The sequence below is a fragment of the Sinocyclocheilus anshuiensis genome, unplaced genomic scaffold (assembly GCF_001515605.1).
Source record: "Sinocyclocheilus anshuiensis isolate Anshui unplaced genomic scaffold, SAMN03320099.WGS_v1.1 scaffold143, whole genome shotgun sequence".
NCBI lineage: Eukaryota > Metazoa > Chordata > Actinopteri > Cypriniformes > Cyprinidae > Sinocyclocheilus > Sinocyclocheilus anshuiensis.
In genome coordinates, this window is record NW_015548197.1 from 971,677 (window position 1) to 981,992 (window position 10,316).

Here is a 10,316-nt window from a genome sequence, read left to right on the forward strand (position 1 = left end):
AGCGTCGCCCTGGAAACGCCGCTGCCACACTGATCACAGAAGCACAACACCTGTGCGTGATGAGTGGCGCACCTGGAGCTCGTTCCCGCTGGCCATAAAAGCCAGGAGAAGAGACACCAGCGGGAAGGCACCGCATTAATGCTTGTTTCTCCTTGTTCACAGACTCCGAAGGCACCCTGGGAGAGGGATCTGCACCACGGCACTTCACCCCACGAGCACCACGCTGAGACGGGCACCGAGCACCATTCATCAGGGCACGTGTGATCAGTGTGTGGGCAAATAAATCACCCTCCGGGGCTCTTTCGATCAGTACCGAGTGTGTTCTCATTCACCCCACGACATATGGTGGAGAATGCGAGCAGAACAGGTGAATTGAGACACTGACTGGTACCGCCAGGTTGCTATAACAATCTCTGTGCTTCTTCTAGGAGAAACCGCTCTCTTCCCCCGGAAATATGGAAGAGGTCATCCCGCCTAATGGCGCTCTCGGCCCGCCAGCAGCAGTTTACCGAGCGACTGGCAGCCCGGCAGGAATATACTGACCGGGTCGTGGAACAGCTGCAGGCCAGCATGGCGGGGCGCCTGCTCCTCCCGGAAGCGCCGGTCAAAGCGCACCAATACCTCGTCCGGTTGACCGAGAACGACGACATCGAGGCTTACCTCCACACGTTTGAGGTCATCGCGGCCCGGGAGGGGTGGGTCCAGGAAGAGTGGGCTCGCATCATCGCCCCCTTCCTCACCGGAGAAGCGCAGCGGGCCTATTATGCCCTGAGGGCACCCCGGAATGAACAGTATGACGAGTTCAAAGCCGAAATCCTAGCCCGGGTGGGCCTATCGCCCATGGGGGCGGCGCAACAGTTCTATCAATGGACCTATGATGAACGGCAGCCAGTGAGAGCGCAAGCGGCGCAACTGGCCCGATTGACTCACCTGTGGCTTCTCGCGGGGTCCCCGACCCCGGACCAGGTAGCCGAGAAAGCGCTCATCGATCGACTGCTACGGGCACTGCCCCGCCCGCTGAGGCGCCCGGTCAGTATGCGAAATCCCCAGGACATCCACAGCCTGGTAGAGGCGGTCGAGCTGGCGGCGGCAACGAACACCCGCGAGGCAGGGGAGAGAGCGGGCCTGACGCCCCGCAGGGTGATGGAGCGGTGTCCGCTCGAAGGTGCACCGTGACCAGGCAGCAGACCGGCGGTCCCCGACTTTGCGGATGAGCCAATGCCCACGGAACCCCCGGCCCCGACGGCCCGGGCCTGGATGGCGGGGTGTTTCCTGCTCCTTGTTCACAGAGTCCGAAGGCACCCTGGGAGAGGGATCTGCACCACGGCACTTCACCCCACGAGCACCACGCTGAGACGGGCACCGAGCACCATTCATCAGGGCACGTGTGATCAGTGTGTGGGCAAATAAATCACCCTCCGGGGCTCTTTCGATCAGTACCGAGTCTGTGTTCTCATTCACCCCGCGACAATATATATTTTAAAGCTTAGCCTTTTCTCTGCTTGTGTTCTACATGGTGGTTGTTCAGCCTAGATACATTCATTAGCTAACAAAATTTGAATTGTAATTTCTTTTGTTAATGTATTAATATGATGAGTTCCAGTTACCAGTGTGACACTAAATCAGGTAGTTGTAATGGCTACTTTTTACTTAAGTACATGTCACAGGGATGTGATTCTTCCAGATTTAGCTGAACCAGCTCGCAGCACAGATAAAAGGGTTCAAATGTTACTCGCCGGCTTACTTTGTATGAATGGTGGTGAGAATTTGAGATTGCTTAGTAGTACTATGATAAAATTCGCAATGGCTGTGATGTAATTGTATAAATGTAGGCTATAGTCTGATGCGCTACATGTCTACAGTACTGTGTTTTCAGTGTTGATTCACTGTAAATGCTAGCTGCATTTGAGTCGCTTTAATTTGCATTTGGGAACGCAACATTTGTCATTAGAAATCATTTATAAATCTGTTGTTGTTTACAAAGAGAAGTTTCTGATCCTTAAGAAAACATTTTATGCTGATTTGCTGCTCAAGAAACATTTACTATTTATTATCGTCAATGTTAAAAACAGTTTTTGCTGCTTAACATTTTTGTGGAAACAATGATACCACTCAAACATTTGTGGTAAGATTTAAAAAAGAGAGATTAATAATTTTATTCATACATTAAAGTGATGAAAAGTGAGTGAAGAGTGGAGACATTTAAAATGTTACAAAGGATTTCTATTTAATAGACCGTTTCAAGAGCAACAACATAAACAAACGTAACTGCGCACGCGTGCTTTTGTGACCTAAACTTAACTTCCGGTAGACTTCCGCAAAGAATCAATAACAAGAGAGTCCCTCTAGAGTGGATTATTTCTGATAACAAGCAAAATAAATCAGTAAATTACATTAGCTAGCAGGTTAAAACTATGTCTTACCTGGCGAGAGAGTCCCTCTAGAGTGGATTATTTCTGATAACAAGCAAAATAAATCAGTAAATTACATTAGCTAGCAGGTTAAAACTATGTCTTACCTGGCTGCCAAGCCTCTCTTCGCACAGCGGTGATCCAGAAATAGAGGTTTCCCCGGTAACGGCTGTACATAAAGCAGCGCTGCGATCACAAATGCTGCTTTATCAGGCATTACAGGCATGATGAAATTATAAAGGACATCGACAATTTTATAAAGACAGTCAGAGATACAATGATATAAAAACACCCGATCCTTGTTTTGACTTTGAAACGTGCAGTGCTCATGTTATTCAACGAAGTCAAAGCCTTTTGGAAACTATATTTGTGACGGTCAGTTTTGATATTGTGGCGGGTTGCCAGAAAAAAATCAATGTATGGGAAACACTGTTGCATCCCATAGCACAACAACCTGCGCACAAGCTTCAGTCTACTCATCACCTTAACTGCGTTTGTAGTCGGCGCCATATTACTAGACACTAAGGTTAGCCAGACCGATAAACAAACAGACTGGAAGTTAACTTAGGGCCAGGCGGCGCATGCGTCCTATAAAACCATCTATAAATGCTGTAATAAATGTAATAAATATATTTCAGAAATGCAAATAAATGCTGTTCATTTAACTTTCTATTTAAGAATCCTGAAAAATAAAATGTATCAATTTCCACACAAAATATGAAGCAGCACAACTCTTTTCAACAAATGTTTCTTGAGCATCAAATCAAATTGTAATGATTAATTATATAAATTAAAGTCATATTTAATATTAGTTTGACAAATAATGAGATAAATATTGGTAATTATTCCTGGTAATATAAATCTAGGTAAAAAGATTAAGGCCAAAATAATAATAAAATATTCTGAACTAATGAAGTAACAAGTTTAGCTATAGGTCTTAATATGTATGCACGCTACAGCATTGTGGATACTTCTTCCTATTTCTTGTGCTTGTCATCTATCTTCCACATGTAAAGAACTCAAAATAGTCAACTTTAAGAACACCAATTTTTTTTTATCATTTAAAAAGACAATACAAAATCCAGACATTTTTACATGAGCATAAACAAATTTCAAGTGCAAATACCATTTCCCATTCCATGAAGCATTGTGGCAAAGTAAATTTTCTCTTAAAAAAAAAAAAAAAAAGACATTTTGACCAAGAAAAATGGGGAAAAGACCCCCCGCCCCCCCCCCCTCAAAAAAACCAGACAAAAATAAAATAAAGTAAAAGAGCAACATGGATTGATCAAAACATTTAACTTTGAAATGGGTTTGGTAGAGCAAAGACAAAGGGGGAATTATAAAAATAAAGCAGCAATCACAGACTGCCAATGACGTTGACTAGTTAGAGTAGCTAATACTCTGCATTTCTTTTAGTGAACATTCAACAAAACATTGACTACTTTGCCACAAACTTTTCATTTCATGGCAATCGTGGCTATTTCACATATGACCCATCCCTTTTTTAATGGAGATATCCAACCTGCAGTGATGCAACACAGGATATGACATGTTTAGTAGTAGATGGTGACGAACTTGAGTTTGGTTTCTTGAGTGGGGCAATATGGACATTTCACTTATTCTTGGGTTAACCCAAGCTGTTTTTTCTATACTATCATATTTATACATTTAAACAATTATATTAGTGACCCTTGTAATAGATGAAAAATGTACAAAATAGCTAAAATTTCAGTGACTGCTTCATATAGTAACCCTTGCAAACATCTCACACATTCCATTCTCTTTAGTTCTGGATTTTATGATATAGTCTTCAGGGATAAATTTTCTGTCCATTACATAAAAAAAAGTGGTGGGACAACCATGTGTGTCTGTAGACCGATAAACTTTAAATAAAAGAAGTTTGGGTCAAAGGTTACGATTAAATGCATTTGACCCCATGTGGAGCCAGTGAAGTCAATACCACAAATTTTTTTTTTCCAGCACAGAAATAGTCCCAAAACATTCTACGCAAGTATGTAAATGAAAACATTTTTAGCCACGCAAGCTTGATTTAATGAATCACTGTTTTCTGAAACGTGCATGCACTGTATGTTGCATTCTGAGTATTGCATTAGCGTAAACTATCTTTTTTTAAGGTAAAAATTGTCTTTTAGGTGAGCTGCTGAGATGGCAAAGAGAATCTCGTTGAGCAAGTTAAAGTCGATGTATATATAGCTAGCTTTTTGTTTTTTTAATACAAACATGGCAAAGTAACTATAGCCCCCTTAAGTCCCGAAGACTGTTACCACCACAGCAACTCAAGAATGCATGTTTATATACAACGGGACCATGTGCTTGCAACACACTGGCCAAGCGTTTGCATACTTGCGTAGAGTATGAATCTGGCATTAATGTTTAAAGATTGAACGCACCCTCTTTTGTGTCAACCTTTGCGCAACGGTAAGTTTCTAAATACAAGGTCGGGAAAACAACTTGTTTGGACTTATCTCTCAGACTCCAATCAGTCTACGTTTATTTCATATTTACAATATACAAAAAAAGAAAAGTAAACTACCATTTTGTCCAGTCCTTTTCTGTTTACATATCAAAACTGGGTATGGTTTAACCTTCTCAAAGATTCGTTCTTTTCTCACTTCATGTAAAGGGCTTTACCTATAAACACATTTGTGAGGAATACTAACGGGTTCATAATTAATACAGGAAACACTCATAAATGTCAACATCCACAGGTTTATCCTGACACTTTTGCACTTCAGGCACTTCTCACCACGCTCCGTTGAATCCCAACACTTGTAACCCGAATGCTGCTTCTCTTTTGGTCCTTATGTAATGTGCAAAACAAACTCGAAACACTTCATCGTTCACTTCAACGTCGTTTCATCCTGAAATCTGGAGCGATGCCATTTTTTGCTCAAGTCCATCCACGTCAACCTGTGGTTTACGTTTATCAGTGATTCGTGTCTGCATTATGAAAACATTACTTCCAACCTGTGAACGATTTTGTCCTCTTGACTGCTCTTCGCTATAGGAAATTTCGTGAGTCACATTAGGTAAAACCAAAGGCTTAAAGTGACGTTTCTGAAGAAGCAGCAGCAATTGCATGTTCTGCAAAAAACTCTCACAGAACTGAGTGTTAACAGTCCACTGTTTTTACAATACCAACCGACCTTTTCATCACCCGAGCCTTTCCAATAACCTGCATATCTCTTATGCCTTGTTAAATTAATTTGAATATTAGGAAATAGACGAATATGCTGTTGACAATAATACAATCCGAACAGGCAGACCTTAATAAAACATTACTGTATTAACAGCATGATTTATAGATTACATGTATGCTCTAGGAGCTCAAATAAAATGCTTTAACATTGTGAAATGCTTGATATGAAGTAGATCTTACCAAGAGCACACTAAAAGTACAGATATACAAAAGATTGTACATTTATTTTGAGAACTACGAGTTTACGAGAGCTGGAAATTGGGGGAAAAAGACTATTTTCTAAAGCACGATCACAGCTAGCTCCAGTTCGACAAATAGATTTTCTTTTCTTTGACATGCTACAACTTTCTTTTGTCTGTACAACACAATCAGGTGTGTTTAAACTCACACGTCGCTCTTAACGGGGGGCATGGGAACCACCCAAACCATCGTCGTCCTCTTCGGGACGCCTCAGGACTGAGCGTGCAAACGTACAAACAAAAAAACATCAACACCGTACAGAACGGTGACCAACACGTAGAGAAAGGAAACACTTCAGTTTGGCTTGATACGACTGCATTACATGTAGACTACACAGAAGCTTTTTTCCTCTCGGAGATGACTGACAAGAAAAAGAAAAGAAAAAGGTAAAGTGAAACATCTGCATAGTGTGATTGTGTGTGTGTGCCATTGAAAATGTGTGTGTGTGTGAGTGTGTGTATTTCCTTTAAATGTGTGTAGGATCCCGTTGACTCAAGGCCAGGTGACTGGAGATGTGTGGAGGTGGACAGCGCTTTTGGACTATTTGTACGGACGCAGGAAGGCGGAGACTTTGCTGTGGATGAGGCGTATGAATGAACGTGGGAGCATCTCTGTGGAGTCCCGAGTTGAGTACTTGTAGTAATTGTTTGGGTGAGCCAGCACATCAAACAGAGTTTTAATCAGTTTTTTGTCCTGGTGAGAATCAAAAAGGAGAGAAATGCAATGAGACCTGGAATAAATTGTCATCATGTATGGTTAATCTTTCTATACCATGAACACAGTTTAGGCAAAAATCACAAATTACGGGTTTTGGATAAAGAGATGTATTAAAAGACTCTTGTGTCTTGGAAAACGCATACAATTATTTTAACACGTTCATTGCTGTTAGACTTCACTACACTGCAAAAGAAAAATTTTCTTCCTCGGTATTTTTTCTTGTTTTCCAGTATAAAATTCTTAAAGGGTTAGTTCACCCAAAAATGAAAATTCTGTCATTAATTACTCACCCTCATGTCGTTCCAAACCCGTAAGACCTTCGTTCATCTTCGGAACACAAATTACGATATTTTTGATGAAATGTGAGAGCTCTCAGACCCTGCATAGACAGCAATGCAACTGAAATATTCCCAAAGTCCAGAAACGTATTAAGGACATCGGTAAAACAGTCCATGTGACATCAGTGGCTCAACTTCAGTTTTGTGAAGCTAAGAGAATACTTTTTGAGCGCAAAGAAGATAAAAATAACAATTTATTTAACAATTCTTCTCCCCCGAGTTACGTCTTCCGCCATTTTGGAGAGTACCCAAGAGCGTAATTGACGTAATCAGCATTGCTTACGTTCGGGGGAGAAAGCCTGCACTTGAACGTAATCTGCGTAATCAGCGTTGTTAACGCTTGGGGAAAAGCGTGCGTATGTGTTGTGATACTCTCTAAAATGGCGGAAGACATAACTCGGGGGAGAAGAATTGTTGAAAAAATTTTTATTTTTGTTTTTTTTGCGCTCAAAAAGTATTCTCGAGAGGAACATTTCAGTTGCGTTGCTGTCTATGCAGGGTCAGAGAGCGCTCACATTTCATCAAAAATATCTTAATTTGTGTTCCGAAGATGAATGAAGGTCTTATGGGTTTGAAACGACATGAGGGTGAGTAATTAATGACAGAATTTTCATTTTTGGGTGAACTATCCCTTTAATAGAAGGTACTGTAACTTGAAAAGCAAAAAGTCTTGAGATAGTAAGTCTTGTTTACTGAAAAATATATAGAAATTAAGTGAGCTTAAAACAAGAAATACATCTGCCAGTGGAGACTGAAAAATACACTTATTTCAAGGGGGAAACTTGATTATTTTTCTTACTCATTGGCCGATACCTTTTTTTGTTTTAAGCAAAAACTTGCTTTTGATACAGAAAACAAGACTTATATCTTAAGTCAATTTACTTCTCAAGTTAATGTATCTTAAGAATGTTTAGATATTTATATTGGAAAACAAGATTTTTTTTTTTGCAATGCAAAACTAACCTTGAGTATTTCTTGATGGTTTTCAGAGGCATAAAGTCTTCCATCTCTTACAATGTCTTCAACCAGCTGCTCATAGTCTTCTAAATAAAAGAAAATCAAAGACATTTTAGTGCCAATGAAAGTCAAGAATGAATAGAAACCCATGAAATATCTTATCAAACATCAATATACATCTTTCTCCTGAGAATTTGTAGCATTATTTTTCTTTTTATATATACAGAACTAAATGTGTACAGACTAGGGCTGATCTGGAGACTGTACCATCGTAAGTGACGTATGGAATCTGGAATCCGCGAGCACTGTTTACATCATTGGATTTGAAGTTGATCCAGAGGCGGCGCGATCGGGAGGTAAAAGCGATCGGTCTCTCATACGTCTGACATGTTTCATAGGTGGTGATAGAGGTCACTGATCCTAAGAAAACTAAATGTTAGTGTTCAAATCAAAGCTAAACTATTTTTAGAAGCAAACCATCACCACTAAAATGAAGAGACTGCAGACACTCTGGTAAGTCAATATTTTGTTACACTAATATCAAATCTATATGCATGTTAACATTAAGTTTGTTGTACTGAAAGTGTGAAATCATTTTTGATGCTTGATATAAAGGTTAAACCTGGAAGAGCACAAAAACTTACCGTTCTTCCTCATTACTAGGACATCTCCGCACTCATCCTCAGATGGGAGGAAGATCTCTGGAACAACGATCAGAATCTTGCGTTTGTGTGGAGGGTTGATCGTCCAGATACACTCTACGTTGGCTGGGTAGTTTCCTGGATAGTTGGGAGACTCGATGTATCCGATGAACTCGCCTATTTCACCCCCACATTCCCGATCTGAATGCACCCACAAACAAACAAGAAGATAACATTATGGTAAATTCCTCACTGAGAACATTTCTAAACCTGGATTTTTGTCCGTAAATGCTTTTTATTCCCAGTGCCAAAATACAGGTTTAACCTTCAGAAAACACAGAATTTAACTCAAAATGCAATTTGTTGATCTGATGTTGCTTTTACTTCCAGATTTCCAATCAACAACAGACTCTTATCAGCGTAAGGGACTCATAAGAAGTCCACACTTGTGTTTGAGGATGAACAGACTCACTCTTGCATTGAGACACACTGATGGCCCCGTCGAAGTCTGTGGTGGTGTTTCCCGGACAGGAGATGCAGTAGTTTTGTCTGAACTCAGCCTGGTAGGTTCCATGAGGACAGCGGATGCAGCGATGGACTGAGGTGTTATAATAATGACCTGGAGAACACAACACTACACACACAAGGACACCAGTATCACATGGGCTGATTTAGCATGAAGTTTCCTTCACACGGACCCCACATGAATCTACTTTTAGTAAATGAAAGGCTTAATTTGTCCAGTTCAGGTGGTCTAATCAATCCTTTGTTGAATATTTGATCGTGCGCTTGCGCATGCCTCAAAAGAGGGCTTACAATGACTTACAAAGATACATAACAGCTACAAGTTTGTTTTGCGATTCGGCCCGAATCAGTTTTCTAAAGAGTTTTTTGAAAAATCACTCACTCTGCCTTTAATGTTGTAAATCCCTTGTTCACATTTAAACAGGTTATAATAGTTTTAGAGTAGGTTGGACACTAGGTGGTGCATTGGGGTAATTTTCACTATGCAATTGTCTACACAACGCAAGGCTGTCTAATTCTAAACTTTAAAATATACATTTATTTTTTATTTATTTTAATTGCACATTTAAATTAAACTGAAGGAAATTATAAATTTACATGCTTAAGGATTATTTCAACCAAACATGAAGTGTGCCTGTGTGGAAAGTGACTGTGCATGGTCCTTCTTGGGTCTTTCACAAAAACGAGTGAGCGCCATTTAAAAACATTAAAATAGGCCCTATATAATATGCACGGTTGCTTAGTATTAAAATTATAGCTTCAGATGCATGATATTTGTAGGGCCCTATGAAATCCGTTATTTTTCCCAAATTAGCCTAATTTTTATTTTTTCCAAAATCGTTTTTTCCGTTTTAATTTTTCTTGATTCGTTTTTTTTTTCTTCGTTGATTATATTAAATTTTAACAAAAAACATGTCTAATTAATTAAAATAACGAAACTTGTTTAATTTAACAGCAATTTAGGCCTATTAAAAGTTTACCAAAAATTACATTCTTAGGGCCCAAATTCTGCGCTTTCCATTTGAATTTTTCTGTATTCCATTTTAATGGTTTAATCAAAAACATATCTAATTAATTGAATTCATAAAAACAACTTAATTGATTAATTTGTATACAATAATAGGGCCCTATGAAATTTTGATTGTAATTTTATTTACCTATTTTTTAGAAATTCTGTGTTGTGTATTTTCATTTTTCTGGTAATCAAATGAAGGCAAAAACATTAATCTATCTTTTATTCCAATGAAAATTAAACAAACCCTTT

General features: G+C 39.6%; 1 protein-coding gene across 1 annotated transcript in view; it reads right to left on the minus strand.

The window, feature by feature from the left end:
- Window positions 1-4,392: 4,392 nt before the first annotated feature.
- Window positions 4,393-10,316, minus strand: part of LOC107653201 (signal peptide, CUB and EGF-like domain-containing protein 3) — a 30,997-nt gene continuing 25,073 nt past the window's right edge. The window contains exons 12-16 of the mRNA XM_016439869.1: window positions 9,000-9,161; window positions 8,531-8,728; window positions 8,154-8,306; window positions 7,893-7,972; window positions 4,393-6,567 (exon numbers count right to left, since the gene is read on the minus strand). Of these exons, the coding sequence (XP_016295355.1) occupies window positions 6,415-6,567; window positions 7,893-7,972; window positions 8,154-8,306; window positions 8,531-8,728; window positions 9,000-9,161 (746 nt within the window). The 3' untranslated portion in view covers window positions 4,393-6,414. The remainder of the gene's footprint in view (window positions 6,568-7,892; window positions 7,973-8,153; window positions 8,307-8,530; window positions 8,729-8,999; window positions 9,162-10,316) is intronic.